Source organism: Canis lupus, chromosome 8, assembly GCF_011100685.1.
Source record: "Canis lupus familiaris isolate Mischka breed German Shepherd chromosome 8, alternate assembly UU_Cfam_GSD_1.0, whole genome shotgun sequence".
NCBI lineage: Eukaryota > Metazoa > Chordata > Mammalia > Carnivora > Canidae > Canis > Canis lupus.
Window position 1 is genome coordinate 4,960,495 of NC_049229.1, and position 17,487 is coordinate 4,977,981.

Consider the following 17,487-nt stretch of genomic DNA (forward strand, 5'->3'; position numbering starts at 1 on the left):
GGGAAAAGGTACCAGATCAACTTGCTCTGGACAATCGGCCCCACCTGCTAAATGTTCCACATTAAATTATAGACACAAGGAGAGGGAAGGCGATACTAGGCAGAACTGCATACTGGACTTCTGTGCTGATTACCTAAAATAAACTTCAGGGGTAAATCCTACTGGATTAAAAATCACAGAGAAACAGCACCAAAAGCCTATGCATGTCTCAGCTCTTGAAAAAAAATGCTTATCGTTAAAGCAATTTGACTTGGGATTTTTGTTACTTCCAGCTGACAGTCCCATTTGAAACAATCTGGCCAACTAGAGTGGTTAGCTCTTTGAGGTTACAGTTCATGTTTCCTTCATTTCTAGGTATTCCTGGTAGCCCCTCGCACAAGGCAGGTGCTAACATATCTGAGAAGAAAGGAAGAAAAATCAGGGGTCAGCTAGCACTCCCTGAACTCTGCCCTCAGCTCTTGGGGATACAGCCAACGGGCACAGATATCTGTAAGCCATGATGTGGATGCAGTAATAAACACACAGCAGGAATCTACAAGCAAAATAGCCATCATGACCCAAGAGTGTGGACTCAGCCATTTAGATGGGAACAACTGGGCCCAGTATCCCCAGGGAAGACTAAGGTGCTGACACTATAGTCTTTGCTTCTCCCATTCCCCACATGTAGCGCTGGTGTTAGTTAGGGAAACCTACTCACTGCTCAAATAGACCCCAAAACATATAATGGCTCAAACACCTCAGGACTTGGTGCCTCACTCCCACGGTGGGGAAAGGCTGAGGTGTCTGTCTTCTTCACGCTGAGACAGGGATTGAGTCTGACAGGCTCTGCCATTTTCATCACGGTCATGCTGTCAGCTAGAACTTAGTCACTGGCTGCGTCCAAGCACAAGGGAGGCTGGAAGGTGTATTCTTGCTGTGGACGCAGGAAGAAGAAATCATGGATCTTGGTGGGTAGCCAACAGCCTCTGCCACTGTATTCTGCAGCTTTTCCTTCCTCTTCTAAGCTTGCCCTTGATATATATACGATATTTATATATATATGGTATGGTATATTATATACACATATTAAGTATGTATCAAGTATATAATATAGTATTTATACATATACTATACATATTATCATATATAGTATATATTATCATATGTATATTACATATATTATCATGATAATATACAGTATCATACATAAATGTATGATATATATACCATATGTAGTATATTTCTATGTAGTACTAAATGTTTCTATATAGCATTATATATATATGTATAGTTTCTATATAGCAGTAAACTATTTTTACACAGTAAACTTTTGATCCCATCTATATAATAAATGCCTGGGACATTCCCACAAAGATGACTGACCCTTCATTTCTGAAGGAAAGGGAAAAATCTGGTATTAAGGCCTAAAGAAGCAGCTCCTAAATAAGCTTTGCTTAGCTTCCTCCAAGACAGTCACCTCCAGATAAAGGAGATAAGTTCTCCTGTGTCCATATGTCCATGAGGGAGGGCCCTTATCAGGATTCACTCAAACAGTGCGCTCCTAACTGGGTTCACGTCCAAGCTGACAAAAGCTAGTATGGTATACAAATTCTCATAAAAAGGCTGGAAAATGCTGAGTATTTCCTTGAGATGCTCACCAATTCCATTTTCTAGCTGAGAAGCATCATGTCATACTCGGCACTTCCATCACCAGCACCTGAAACCGGCTGCCTTCTTGCAATCCTTCACAAAAAAAGCATATTTCACTTCAAAGGCATTTTCCATATTAATCGCTGCATAGAAACCACACTCTGCTGGAATGTAGACACTGTGTACTTGGCTGACCGCACTCCCAGGTTAGTACAGCACACCCGCCTCCCAGAAGACTGGATTAAAAACCACATCTCGGCAAAGTGACAAACCAGCACATTGTGGACCTTGCATCATTCACTTCAAATGTTCAATCTCCGACATGCAAATGACCTACCACACACAAAAACACTAGATTATGTGCTCTTCTGGAAAGGTGTATGTGATTTACCTTGTTGTCCTCCACAATGCTTTGCATATACAATCATTCCGTAAACATTTGCTGAATGAATACAGTCATCTTCTGTTTTCATGTGTCATTAATAAGTCCTCCACATGTGTTCACCTAAGGACACTCAGCTGTCCGACTTATTCCATACACACCCTTGCTAACAGGTGTGGGTAAATGCACTTTGGCTGTGACAGTGACAATGCCAGCAGTGATTGTGACAGCACTATCAGCCATAATGCATGAAGAACTGTGCTATTTCATGCCTGTGAATAGCCTGTGAAATAGGCTATTCATTCCTGGTCCAACAAGTCACTATAAGTAGCACAAGACTCTCGGTCTTCACATGAGTCCCTCATCCCTTAGTACTCTTCTTAACTCCTATCCCAGTTTTGATTTCCTTCACAGCTCATATCACCATCTGACATGTTTAGCTTATTCATGTGCCTGTCTCCTCCACTGGAAGCTCTATGAGGGTATGTTGTCCAGCATCCCAAACATCGCCTGCTACATTAGAAGTGCTCAGTAGACGTCTATGGAGGAAATGGATGAAATAAAAAGGATATTTGGATATTCTTTCCTCTAAATATGAAGATTTTAGCTATAAAATAAATTATCCCTCCAGTGCTTCAGAATATTCACATACCTTTTAAACAGTGAGGACATCTCAAAAAGAAGTCTCATGGCAAACCATTTTTTATGTCATAGAGCAGGGTTTCCAGAAACTCAAGTAATAGTCATGCCATCTTAAGTTCCCAAATAAAGAAAGGAATCTTCAGGATTGGACTCACCCTTAGCAGCCATTCACCAAACAAGAAGCACATCCGCAGGCTTGGCTCCCTCTCCACTCCAGAGTCTTGCACATGGAGCCACCACTAGCACCCAAGGCATGAAGCCAGACAGGGGGATGGGAAATTCCTTCTGTTTCAGAAACAAATTTGCCTGAGCACCATGTGAACAAAATGATCAGATCCTAGACCCAGCTCTACCCATGGGAAATAGCCACAATTCATTTGAAAAGAAAAAAAAAATGTTCAAGTTAAAGTTCTCAACTTTCTGATAAATTACTTTAGGTTGTTAAGAAATCACTGATTGTTATGGAAAACAATATTAGAGTTGCTCAAAAAATTAAAAAGAGAACTACCATATGACTCAGCAATTCCACTCCTGGGTATTTATCTGAAGAAAATGAAAACACTAACTCAAAAAGATATCTGTAAACCTCCGCCCCCCATTTACAATAGCCAAAATTATTTGCAAAAGCCCAAAATATGGAAACAACAACCTAAGTGTCCTTCAATGGTTAAATGCATAAAGAAATAAAGAAAATGTGGTATATGTATATAATGGTCTATTAGTACACCCTAAAAAGAAAGAAATCTTGCCATTTGTGACAACATGAATGGACCCTAAGGGTATTAGGCTATGAAAAACAAGTAGAATAACGACAAATACCCTATGATCTCACTTACATGTGCAATCTAAAAAAACAAGCAAACAAAAAACCCAAGCTCATAGATACAGAGAGCAAACTGATGCTTGCTGGGACTGAGGATGGGGGAGGGTGAGTAAAATGAGTGAACAGGGTCAAAGGGTACAACTTCCAGTTACAAAAATTAGTCACAGAGATGTCATGTATAACATGGTGACTATAGTTAATAATACTGTATTATTTGAAAGTTGCCAAAAAGGTATATCTTAAAAGTTCTCATCATAAGAAAAAAAATTTCATAACTACATATGGTGATGAATGTCAACTAGATTTACTGTGGTGATCATTTTGTAATATACAAAAAATATCAAAGCATTATGTTGTACACCTGAAATTAATATGTGAGATGTTAATTATTCCTCAGTAACAAAAATGAAATAACATATATTATGCTTTTGAAACAGAGTATCTCAAAAAGAGATCTCACAAGCCACTTTTTTATACTATAATTATATAGTATATGACTACATATTACATATATTAATACACATGATATGTAATTAATATAAAGAAGTCTTTAAAATTCTGTTGAAGGACACTGATACAAGTAAATGGAAAGCCAAAAGAAATCACTGAAATCTTATTAATTTGCTAAGCTACTGCTTGATGGAATTTTAAAATCCATGTTTTATTTAACTTTTGCCATACGGAGAACAGTCTCTAAATGGCAATAATGATCCTACTCATTCATTCTTCTGTTGACTCTCAGAGTAATTAAATAATACTCTTAAAGTAATGGTAAAAGATATTCCCAGCCTTGAGAATGTATAACAAAAGATATTTAACGCATCAAAAGTTTTTATATATACAGAACATTTTACATCAGAAGTTTTTAGAATAGTAAACATTAGGATTTAACAACTCATAGAAGAATGGGAAAGTTTTTAAATCCTCAAAAGAAGAGCTGTTCTAACACTTTCCACTACACTTTTCACCCTTTGCATGAAGACTTTCTCCAAATGTACCCTGGCCAAAAGGTTTGCTTCAAGGTTTTTTGGTCTGTTTATTTTTAGTAAGTACTACCCCCGTCAGCCCACAAGCCAGCCAGCATGTACTATGCATTGAAGCCAGTGCTGGGCATAGAAAATTCTGAGACTAACAACTTTCATGGCAAGTTACTGGACTCAGCAGTAGGACTGGGATGACATACAAAGTAGGACAAAGGATGGGCTGGATGACAGCTAAGATGATTTCTAGTTAACTTGTTTTGACTTGAGAATAATTTCACACAACTATAAAATTTTACAACATATCAAGTTAAGGAGGCAGAAAAAATAAAATTTCAAAGTTGTTTGGTAAGTAGAGAATTCTTGATCTCTAGGTTTTAATACTTGAAGTTCTAAAACTTAAACATACATCTTTGGACCTTATTTGATTTCCTAGAAATGTTTTTCTCGTAATCTCATTTGCAGATCATGTGGGTTCTTTGCTTTTCCATTTTCCTACTTGCCTCTCAAATCATACAAATTACACAAAACTGTATCATAAATCATCAAAACACATTTCTTTCCCAGGCCTAAGTTCCCAATGTCAAGGTTCCACTGTATCATGTAACGTAATCAAATGCAGAGAAAAGCTCTCCTCCCTAAGTGAAGCAGAAACCCAACAAGTCCACTTCTACCAACTGAGGCGGGGCACGGCCACAGTGTCACCTCGCTCTTTGAGAATTCACTCCTACTTGGCTCTGACCCTGAGCTAAGCAGTGCATGTTTTCTACACCCACTGGTTTGTTACTGGGCTCCAAAGCACCCATATGTAGGCTCTCTGAGCAAAATGACATCGCACGCAAAAGAAAACCCTTGCATTTAGAACCAAAGTAAAATACCAGAAATCTGTACATGACCTAGTCCTAAATTCAGCAACAGTGAGTGCTACTGTTTCAGCTGCGAATCACTGCAATGCTGTTATTTATCTTTTCCAGAAAGAGTGGCACTCTCCAAAGAGAAATGCTATTCTGACAGACTATTCCTAATCTGCACATCAGCCTAATTTCAGCTGTGAATTAATCCTAAAATACCTGAAAGGTACAAAACACAACCGCTCCCAGCAATGGCTCCCTGAGATTTGGCAAAGCCGGGAGGTCTTCAGTTTCTAAGATATTCTGAAATAGCCTCACATCCTTTGGGAATCATCTGTATAATTGATTCCACCTCCAAATGTATTCCTGGAATTGTGAGTTCTCACCATAGAGATTTTTATCCAAGGCAATTGTCACAAAGAGTTGTTAAGTCACGGCTTACTTTGTGATGGATACCCTCCCTTAGACTTCTAAGAGATTTATGGACTACTCCAAAGTTGCCTATTATTAGATACGGAAGAAGAACAAAAAATAATCCAGCCTTCGTTTTCACTTCAATAAAACTTTTCTTCTATTAAACCTGTTCAGGCAATTAAAATCAATTCAATTTCTACTTCCCAAGCCTTTATATTCTTTGCCCCTGAAGAGAAAGAAGGGAATTAAAAGGACAAAACCTAAATTTTATTTTTTTTTTTTTTTTTTTTTTTTTTTTTTTTTTTTTTTTTTTTAAATTTATTTATGATAGTCACACAGAGAGAGAGAGAGAGAGGGGCAGAGACACAGGCAGAGGGAGAAGCAGGCTCCATGCACCGGGAGCCCGACATGGGATTCGATCCTGGGTCTCCAGGATCACGCCCTGGGCCAAAGGCAGGCGCCAAACCGCTGCGCCACCCAGGGATCCCAAAACCTAAATTTTAAATCACAATTCAAATTGCCTGGGGCTACTTCATACCTAAGTGAATAAATGAGACATAAACTAATAAATAGTTCACATATAGGTAAAACGTGTTTTTATCAAGCATTCACTTACCTTTAACCCAGCCTTTTCGTTAGGTCTGCGCTTTATGGAAAACCCCACACACAAAGTACCTTTCCTCCTAGTACTTCATGGCACTTATGAACAGCAGAACTTTCGAAACAGGAAACCAAGGCACACAGAGGCGGGGTCATTTTCCTCAGTGACACCAGAACCCCAAGTTCCTGACATTCCCCAGCCATAAGTTCAAGGCCCGCATCATTATACACTGCATTCTTTCCACATGAAGATCAGTCTGTCTAATGAACTTAACATGCACTAAGAGAAAAAAAGAATTCCTTTTGTATTTGACAAATACAAAAGAATAAAATTCTGACATGACCGATTGTAGTGCCATCGCCATGCAAGACAACCTTTCCACCTCATACTGACTTCCATGTATTCTAAAACTATCTTCAGCCAAGTCAATAAGATGACTTGCTAGAAAAGCCCAGGCATCTGACTGTCCAGATACCTAAATCTAAATGCAACAGGTCACCTAAAGCAGACATATAAGTCATTTCACTATGATACTTTTAAGGTTGAGAAAACAAACAATGCTCCAGTAAAAAACGAATTTTCTCAAAAACACAAAAACTTACTTAGTATTTAACATCTACTCCAAAAAAGCAATCTATATTTTTCTAAGAGCACTGAAACCCTTCACCTATTCTTTGCCTCATTCCCACTCTGAGCCACAAAGTAATTATGAAGCACCTGAATGGTGATGTGGGCTCCGATCCAAGCTTCCTATATGATGACACTTTTCCAAATGGCACCTGAGGCTGTCAGGCACCTCTTACATGTGTAAATACTCAAGTCCATTATGCAAAGCTGCTAACGACAGAAAGCCAAGGCCAGCTGAAAGCTTTTTCAGGTCTAAAAGCACAGATCCTTTTCTTATGATGGAAATTCTTCCCTATGCCTGGGAAATGAGTTAATGTTGTTCATTACCAGGGAGAAGCTGCAGTTATTGGCAATGGTAAACAAAAGACTAATTACCAAGTTCAGTCCAACAGGGTGAAACAAAATAAAGATTCCCCTGAGGATGGAGAACCGTGAAATCCAGTGGTTTTAAGTAGCCATCTTTTAGATATTTGTATACTATTCAGTGAGGGGAAAATGAGAATCCCAGGCTTAAGGCACTGTCATTCAGCCTTGAAAACTGCAGGATGCTTTCTTGCAGAATTTGGTTCAACTAACTACAAGCTGAAAAAAAAAAAAAAAACACACAACATTTCTAGGCTACCTGGTCAAGCAGTCATTGGGGTCTTGGGTTCAGAAATAAGTAAGAAATACATGAGCTACTGAATTCCACACGCCATGCAGGCTTTTCTCCGGATGGCTGAAATCTTCCAAAGTTAACACTCTAATGAGTTACTGCTGCGTCTTGAATTTCCTACTGTGACCAGAAAAACAACATATTCAGTGCATTGTTTTTCTTATACCATGGAGCTATAGCAACCACTCATCCTGCCTCTACATCTGTTGTTCCCTTGCAAAGGGCCATTCCATTTGGGGAAAAGAACTGCTAATTTTACTTGGTGGCCCCTAAAATGTACATGTCTAGCATAGCAGGCAGTGATTGCAGCTTCTACGCTTTAATTAATCATAAATTTTTGACAGGAGTAAGTCTATTGTATCAGGGGGAAATACTGCACAAACACCTAGATTCAATTCTGGTTTTGATATTTATTAGTTGTGAGACATGAAGCAGGCCACTTAAAAATAAAGCTGAAAATAAAAGGGAAGCTAATTTATAGGGTCACCAGTTATTCCACGTATGTGGTAAGAAATGTAAAACATAATCCTAGAATAGCAGTTCTCAAGTGTTCTGGTCTTAGGACCCCTTTATATTCTTAAAATTGTTGAAGATTCCAGGGGGCGGTGGACTCTAGTCAGTTGGGCAGCTGACTCTTGATTTCGGCTCATGTTGCAATTTCAGGGTCTTAGGATAGCGCCCCAGAGTTGGGCTCTGTGCTCAGGAGTCTGTTGTGAGGAGTCCCTCTCCCTTTCCCTGCCCCTCCTCCTGCTCATGTGCTCTCTCTCAAATAAATGAAAAAAGAAATTATTGGACTCCAAAGAGCTTATCTTAGAAAATTCTAGAAAACACAAAATAACACACACATATTGCCATGTAGGAACATGTGGTCTCTAGAAATTCTACCATACGATTGTGAGAAAATGAGATTGAAAGAGGTAAATAGTATCTTAGTTCTATTATGAAAACTGTTTTGGCCTCAAGGACCCCTTAATAGGGTCTCAGGAACCCTCAGTAGCCTCAGGTCACACTTTGAGAACTGCTAGCCTAAAATATCTTGACATAGATAAAGTTGGGAAGCTATCAAAGCTGAAACATATAAAAAAAAAATCAGAAGCCAATACAAAGGGGCTCCCACTGGCCAAAGATGAGACAATTTTAGTATCAGGAAGAATAAATGCAATGGATTGAAACATTGGTATCTTTTAGTTCATGAATTCTTAAGGAATCACTTCTCCTTTCCTCTCTGACCCCAATCTCTGTCTCTATCGATGGGTACTTCTGGAAAATATTACTCCTTCTGCTGGTCAATGGAGCCAAATGTACCTCGGGAAAACCAAAGAGCTGACTAGCAGGAGTTTCTCTTTATAGAAGTATCCTAGGTGATAAATGAAGAAATGATTGAAATGAAATAAGACTTTGAAACCCTTAATGAACTGAAGGATTTAGGCAGAAACAATTGCAATTGACTGACATATCAAAACCTCTCTCTCTCTCTCTCTCTCTCTCACACACACACATACACACACACACACACACACACACACAACTCTGATGTTAATTTAAGTGCCTCCTGATGGGAGTATACAACACACTCATTACAATATTCTTTTTTTTTTCATTACAATATTCTTGACAAAATACGGAAACAGAATTTGATACAGCCTCTAGATATATCTACCAGTTCACAAGAAATACGGTGTCTAGAGGACTATGTTAAACTGAGAAATATTTAACATTAACTCTGTGGGATATAATCAGCAAAATACAAACTATGGTAAACTTGCCAAAATAAATGGTCTGGTTTGGCAAAAAATAAATTGTGAGGAAAGAGTGGAAGGTAAGCCTATGGATTAAAAGGGACTAAAGAGGCATGTCAATCAACTATAATGTATGGCCCTTATTTGAATCCTGATACAAACAAATTGAAAAGAAAAATAACAATGAAAACAGATAAATTTGAATACTGACTAGATATTAATATTCAATTATATCAGAGTTCTTAAAGTATGATGATACTATAGTATTAAAAGAAAAAAAAGAGGGGAGCCTGGGTGGCTCAGTCAGTTCATGTTCCTGGGATGAGTCCTGCATTGGGTTCCCTGCTCAGCAGGGAGTCTGCTCCTCTTTCTCCCTCTGCCCCTTCCCCCAGCTTGTGCTCTCTTTTTCTCTCTCGCTCTAACTCAAATAAAAATCTTAAAAAAAAAAGAACAAAAGGCTTTACTTTCAGAGATATATACAGAAATACTTACTATGAAATAATAGAATGTCAGGGGTTTGCTTCAAAATAATCCAGAGTCCAGGATTGGAGGCTGGGGTCTACGTGAACCAAGACCACATACTGATCACTACTGATGCTAGGAGAAAGGCATATGGGGTCCATTATAATATTCTTTCTATTTCTGTGTACGTTTTAAATTTTCCATACCCCAAAAAACAAAACTAAAGTCGCCACGAAAATGTTTTTTTTCCCTAGCAATTCCATGGGATGCCCATAGGCAGGACCTGGGCACTCTGCCTCCCTGTACCCAGTAGCATGAAGCACTAGGTACACATTCAGGAAGCACACCCAAGATCTGCAAAGCTGATGGGACAGTGCAGAGTCAGCAAAGAAGTCCTGAGTCGTCTCTGAACAAGACATCTTTCCAACAAGCAGAAACCAAAATTGTATTTTCTATATGATCATAACCAAGAACTACAAAAAATACTCGACAGAGAAAAAGGTATAAGAACTCTTCACAGAAAAAGGAAATATATGAAAACAGTAAGGTTTGTTTTTTCTCATGAGTATAGGAACTATGGGAGTTTGCTTTTCTTTGTTTCTACTCTGAATTTTCCTAATTATCTGTAGTTATTTTAAATGTAGGAGGAAACCTAATAAACTTTATTTTTAAAATCATTTAGAATATCAAGCTGTCTAGAAAGCTATTTATAAAGAACAGTATTTTATTTGTTATATTTCTGTGGCTTGGGTAAAAAAGAATATTATAATAACGAAGGAAATTTTGAAAATGATCACTGAAGAATTTTTAAATTAAATTCGAAAGTAATAGAAGAATATCCTTTTTATATATGGGGGAGAGAGAGAGAGATTCTTCATTATTTTTTTCCTGCACAAAATAAAAGAGGACTGGTATTTTTAAAAAATCACTAGTGGAAAACCCAGTTCAAGGAGATCTCTTAAGTTTGTTCTAAAACCTCAACTGCAGGAGGGTGGGGAAACAGGGATGTCTGTCTGGGACCCAATGAAGGGGCTCTGTCCAGATGCTCTGCCCACCATCCTGATCTGTGCCCTTCTACCAGTTTGGTTTAATGCCAAGACGCTATACCTGTTAACGCCATTTTCTCCAAAGATGTGTCCCAAAAACAAACAAACAAAAAAAGGATCTTCTTCTTTTCTAGAGAAAATGGTCCAACCAGGTAAAGATTCTTCAAGTAGATGACAGCTTAGAACCCTATGCTAGCTTCAGTTATTTCACTTACAAATAAGTGGAAGGATATGTGTGCCAGTGATTATTAAAAATTGAACATGAAAAAAGAAAAATGTTGGAAATCTGGCATGTATAATTATGTTTCCACATGGGTCTAATTAAACTTGACTTAGACTGCATACTGCCTTTTTTTTTTTAACCTTGCTATTGAATAAACAACAAGAGAAAAAACTGAAACTGCCACTTCTCCTGTACTTTATATATATTGTGGGAGGCTATGCTCAAAGTGAAAGCCAAAATGACTCAATGTAGGACAGTGTAACCTTGTAGCGAAGAGTGTTAGCTTTGGACTACTTTGCCAAGGTTAAAAATCACCATCTGCCATTTATTAGCTGTGTGACCTTGAACAAACTGTTTAGCCTCTCTGTGCATCAGGGGGTTTCTCACCTACAAAATAAAGATGGGAGTGGGAGTATCTTAGGGCTGTTGTAATATTTGAGATGAAAAATGGAAAATGTTTAGCCTGGTACCTATCCCATACATGCTCTACAAATGCTACCTACTATTGTTCCTGTAACCTAACAGACTTTTGTTCTACTCTTCCTCCTTTTTCTACCAAAAAACAAAGACTTCACAAACTTACAATTTTCAGACTCATCACTGAATAACTAATCTCTATGAAATCTTGATTTTCCCCAGAACAGAAATTAACTTTTACTCTAGGAAAAAAAAAAAAAAAAGATGGAATTAGATTATCCTTCAGTTTGTGCCATTCATGAGTGGCAGCAGAGTTCTAACTCCTAGAACCCTCAAGAATCTCACTGTTTCTGAGGTCCTGGGCAATTCTCAGAATTGGAGGGAGTGACTTCCTGATCCTTCCAAAATCTGGATTGGGAATCGAGTTTCCAATGATACCAAATCTCTCATGGCTCCTTTGAGAAAAAAAGACATTCAGGCAATCCATGCCAATAACGAAGGGAAAAATTCACACCATTCTAGAGAAAGCAACACTAACTAGTATTACTACTTGCACATCAGACAATCTTTTACTTAAAAGAAAATGTTAGTGTGTATGTACTATCAGGGGGATTCCTGAGTGGTGAGCTTACTAACAGGACATGATAAAGACTGCTGAAATAATAAAATAAACCTAGGAAGACACAAACCTTAAACAAACAAATCAATCCATTCTAGGGTACAAGGAGTAAGAAAGGAGCAATAGAATGGGTTTTACTCATGCTTCTGGCTCTAAAAACATGAGAACTAGTATGAGAGGTAAAAGCAAAAGTATAAATCTTACAATGAAGAAAAGAGTTTGGCAGATGAAGGAGATAAAAGAAATTGAAAGTGAGTGCTGTCAGATGTATAGTGTACAGTACTGAGTAAGCAGTGAAACATTTATTAGGAATACAAATACTCCAGTAATGGCATATTCACTGGTGTGGTCAATTAGACATTAAGTATGAAGTAGTATCTCCGATTTTACATACTTGTACCCAAGCTGAAGTGCATGTAATTTACTCACTAGAATTCTTGGAAAATAATCATCATTTATTTGGCTAGTTGTGAGGGCATAAAGCGAGGGGTCCCTGTCCTATCGCTGCCCCAGTATGGGTAGAACTTTGATATTTAGGTGAGAAAGAATACCAAGTAGGGAGAGAACCAGTAAAGCTAGTGAAACATCTGGTGTGTCAAACTGTGACTCTTCAAGTCTTAATGCCCACCTGATGGGATGGGATGATGGGTCAAGAAAGCTGGGGTGGAGAGAAATGCTGTGTTTGGAATGCACATGAGTAACACAGACAGCTCTTTAAGGACTCAGAGGAAGAGAGAGACATGAGGAAGAAAGGCACTGGAACAAGTGGGATCACTAGGAGGTTTTGGGTTGAGCCAGGTTTAACTAGAAAATCTCCCATGATTCTTAGCTACCAAGGTAAAAAGGTGTAGGAAAAGGATGCAAATGTATTCAAAGATCAGAACTCCGGGAGAACCTAGATATCATGGTCATTTGGCTAAGGGTGGCCCTGGGCCATCATGCACCCCAATGACTCACTAGGCTCTGTGGAATCCCCGAGGGACCCCAGAAAACAGAAGGACTTCCCGTTGTTTCTCCCAGGGCTGAGATCACAGTGGGCAGCTGAGCAAGGGGCAGCCAGCATAGTGGCTGAGATCTCCAACTGGGAAGCTAAAGCTCCTGGCTTTGATCCTCAGCTTGCTGTCTACTGGCTCCAATTGCTCCAATTCCATACTTCCTCTGTTTGCTCAATCATCCATCTCAGAATTTTCCCTCTGACCAAATGCTTTTGGTTGTGGGTCACCAACAGGCCCTCTCTCCAAGAGAGGCACTAGAGGACTTCCTTGCAATACAGCACAATTATATACTGTGCCCATCTCTGCAAACTCAGAAAACCCAAAAACCCAAAAACCCACCGTTAGCTCAATCTAACATGCCTTTCCGTTCTGTCATCGGGTGCTATATGACACCCTTATGTTCCCGTCCTTCCTGCAGTGTACACAAATGGAACTCCCAGAAATTCCTGATACCCCTCACACCTCTGCCACTGCCGGCGGCTTCCCACTGGCATGCAGCTACATACCTCCCCCAGGCTCAGCGCAGCGGTGCACCCGAACCGCAGACTTCCCACAAGGCCCAGGGGCCTCTCTGAGCCCTGGCTCTGCCCCCTCACTCTTTGCCAGATGCATTCTCAAAGCAGTGACCTTTAATATCAGGGGAGGCTATAATTATCCCTAGCACCCCAAACTCTCCTGGTTCCTCCAAGTACTGACCCAGAATTTCATTTCAAAAGGACACATGTAGAAGCCAACCCTCTGTGAAGGAGTGATGTGATAAAACATAAGGGGGTCAACCCTCTTTATCTTATGCTCTTTTTTGACATTACTGCCCAGCATTAGACACCTTCTGGACACTCTCCCTTTCCTCCTGTCTTTCCACACTCCTCTCTCAAGAGTCACTTTTCAGAGTCACACACCTTGGAGTGGTAGGAAAATCCCAGTTCCAGAGCCTAGAGAGCTGGTCCCTATCTGGTCCCTATCTGCCAATATAAACAGTGTGGCCTAGGGACAGTCACCAAATGTCTCTAAGCCTTGGCTTTCCTCTCTGTCATGTTCTGGATGCTGAACTGTTTCCTGCCAGCTGTAACACTCTGAGCCTAAGGGCCCCACCTTATTTTTGGCTGGCCTAAGTGTAGGCAACTACTGTATCATGAAAACACTGAGGTTCAATTCATGGAGGAGAGAGGGCCTTAATTTATAAACTTCAGGGTGGGATCTTTCTGACCAGCTGCCTAGGCCCCATAAGAATAGCTACCACTACATGCCAGGCACTGTTCTTAGCAGTCTGCAAATTCAACGGAGACCTCCTAAAGAATCTTAAGGAGGCTAGGGTTCCTTGGCTGCAATTTAACCCATTCCTCCTTCTGCTCCGTCAAGCCCGAGAAGAAATGCTTGGTGGACCTATACCTCATCTCCCACTTTACGAGCTTTACAATACTTTCTAAAAATGTACATAAAAGCAGAGGACAAATCTATGAGCTACAAGAAGACTCATCTGTAGAATGAACTAATGCTTTCAGTAAAAAAAAAAAAAAAAAATGCCAAGAACAAAGCAGGTGGTTTAGTTATTTTGAGAGCAAGAAAAAATGATCAAGGAAGGACCAAAACTATTGCTTGGGTACAATAGTATAAAACAGCAGATGTCAAGGACATGTAATGCTCATCAGCAACTCTGTGTTCCCTTCATGGGAGAAAAATGACTCAATCCTTAAAGGCCCAGAGAAGAGAACCCAAATCCTGACTCTTGAATGCTCCATGGTCCAAAGGAACTTGTGTCGGATAAAGTCATTGTTGCCTTGGGAATAACTTGAGGGAAAAAAAAAATCCAAGGTTTCTTACAACCTTAACAATCTACAAACCCATCACAGAGCTAACTTACCAAATTACACAAACAATAAACACAAAGGAGTCAGAAATAGGAAAGGTCTAGCATCATGCTGGACTTGGTTTTGGCCTCACTGGGCAGAGAAAAATGGCTGAGACATGGAGAGAGGGGAAGACAGGCAATGGGATGGGACAGAGTATGAGTGAACAAACAAGTCCTTGGGAAAGAGCACTGAGGCTGACCCACAGTGCGCATCGGGCTGGCAGCAGAGCCCTTCAGGCTGCAAAACATTTCACTGTGTGGCTGGTATTCTGAGCACTGAGAGACTTCTTCCACTATCTTTCCTCATCATTCTCAGCCTGAACACATGGACACTGGCCTGGTGCACTGTCCTTTACCTAATCTTTTCAGAATCCGTAATGAAGAGATGCTATGTCTGAAAGCCTGCATGCTTGAATTCTCTCTCTCTCTCTCTCTCTCTCTCTCTCTCTCTCTCTTTAAAGAGATTATAGGCTTGTGCATCTTGATTACTTGATGAGGATTTTTATCACAACCTTCGGATGTTTTGAGATTATCTGATTTAACATCTCATTATGAAACCTAAGCGCTGTTTTTCTCTAGGGGAGCCTTTCAAACTCTTTTTCCCTCTCAAGTATAAGGAATGCTGGCTCTGATGCCTTACCATTCAGAGAAGTATTTTCTGGGCTCTCAGATTACTGCTTATAAACTACAGACTGGTGGGCTTGCCTTAGTTACTGCCAAAGCACGACACACATTACCAACGACAACAGATGTCTCAAACATTGCTCCCTACTTACCCTCCCTTCAAAGCTCATCACAGTGGGAGCCACAGGGGACTCAGTGGAATGTGGCCTTCTCCTGAAGGTTTGGATTGCCTGTTCAGTCACCTTCAGAAGCAACGTGACCATGTAAGGCAAAGGAGCACCAAATCATTCTGGCAACTAAAAACGTTATCACCACAAGAGCTTTAAATGATTTGTTTTCCATAGGAACACAAAGTGATAAAAGACATATTTTTCCTGAGAAAATATTCCCAGGATATACTACCAAAAGAGGGGTGGGCCCCACGTCATTTAAATATACTCTCCCAGCTGAATGTCCATTGAAACCAAAGGTGAGGAGGTTTAGAGGAGATAGCTAAACTATTAAGAAACAGTCAAGCCCACGACCTCATCTGAACCCCGGCAAAAGTCTCTCTCCTCCCTGAATCCTGCAGCCAGTATGGGTGACCTGAATATCCAAATCCACGGACACCCTGGTCTCTGTTCTCTCTACTGCCTCACCTCCAATGACTCTTTCCTCCATGACACATGAACCACCCATGGCCCAGTCAAACATCCCACCTTGCGACTAAAATACCCTCAGCTTCAGTTTCCTTATTAAAATCCCCTTCAGGGATCCCTGGGTGGCGCAGCAGTTTAGCGCCTGCCTTTGGCCCAGGGTGCGATCCTGGAGATCCGGGATCGAATCCCATGTCGGGCTTCCAGTGCATGGAGCCTGCTTCTCCCTCTGCCTCTCTCTCTCTCTCTCTCTCTCTCTCTCTCTCTCTCTGACTATCATAAATAAATAAAAATTAAAAAAAATAAAATAAAATCCCCTTCACTGGAAATTAACCATTAGGGCCTCCTCAGAAGTTTCATTTCATATCCCTTCTTACTCAGCTGCCTTTCTAAGGCCATCATTCCCATAACATACTTCCAAAACACCCTTGCCATATGTTCTAAGCTTACCTTGCTCACCTGTCTGCCAAACCCCGACCTCAGAGGATGCCCACCGTAGCTGTGTCTGTGCCCCCCACTACCTGGGCACAAGAGAAAGGACACATAGCCAGATGGTGCCATTCTACATGAACACCAACTGCAAACAGGCCCTCCACAATGCTGGGTGATCCTAACACATTTCTCCTGCAGACTCACTCTCTCCCTCTCCTCAGCTATATTTCATTTTTAAACCATGACTCCTTCTAATACCCATACCCATCATCCTCTTTGCAGATGGCCTTGCCTCCTAACAGAGAAATGGAACCTGTTTCTCAGCAACTTCCTGCTACCAGACCAACCTTCATCTCTGCCAACCTTCAGCTTCTTCCCTCCTGTTTGCATTCCATTCCCTCCTCTTGTGCAAGGTCATCCACACCACTTAGGCTTTAGATCACATCCCATCCTACCTCCTCAGGCTCACATACTCATTTACTCTGTCTGTTCTCTCCTGTTTATTCAGTCAACTTCTCCCTTTCAACCAGATCCCTCCCCATCGACACTTCAACATCTCACATCCTATCTTTAAAGGACTCCATCTCAACCTCCTGTGTCTCTACGCTAGTGTCTTATTTCCACCTTTCCTTCACAGGAAAAATAAAAACTGTCCTCCTTGAGAATCTCCATTTATCATCTCTCATTCATTTTTTTTTTTCAACCCATTCCAACCTGGCTTGGCTCCATCTCTCTCTGAAAAAGCTCCAGTCTAGGTCAATAATGATCGGTGTTGCCAAATTCAAATGAGAATTTTTTTTTCATTTGACATCTTGACAGTGCTTGGCAATGTTCATTACTCT

General features: G+C 40.3%; 1 protein-coding gene across 5 annotated transcripts in view; it reads right to left on the reverse strand.

Moving 5' to 3' along the window:
• The window catches only part of STXBP6 (syntaxin binding protein 6), a 238,859-nt gene that overhangs the window by 197,200 nt on the left and 24,172 nt on the right, over nt 1–17,487 (reverse strand). Inside the window, exon 1 of one of the 5 annotated variants that reach the window (XM_038544367.1) lies at nt 6,338–6,360. The exons of 2 other annotated variants lie outside the window; for them this stretch is intronic. Coding sequence is in view for 2 of the 3 variants with exons in the window: in XM_038544359.1 (XP_038400287.1) it covers nt 2,021–2,102 (82 nt within the window). In the remaining variant the exon portion in view is untranslated. Of the gene's footprint in view, nt 1–2,020; nt 2,156–2,808; nt 2,925–6,337; nt 6,361–17,487 lie in introns of those variants that run through there. 2 more of the 5 variants (XM_038544364.1, XM_038544359.1) reach the window with 2 other exon arrangements.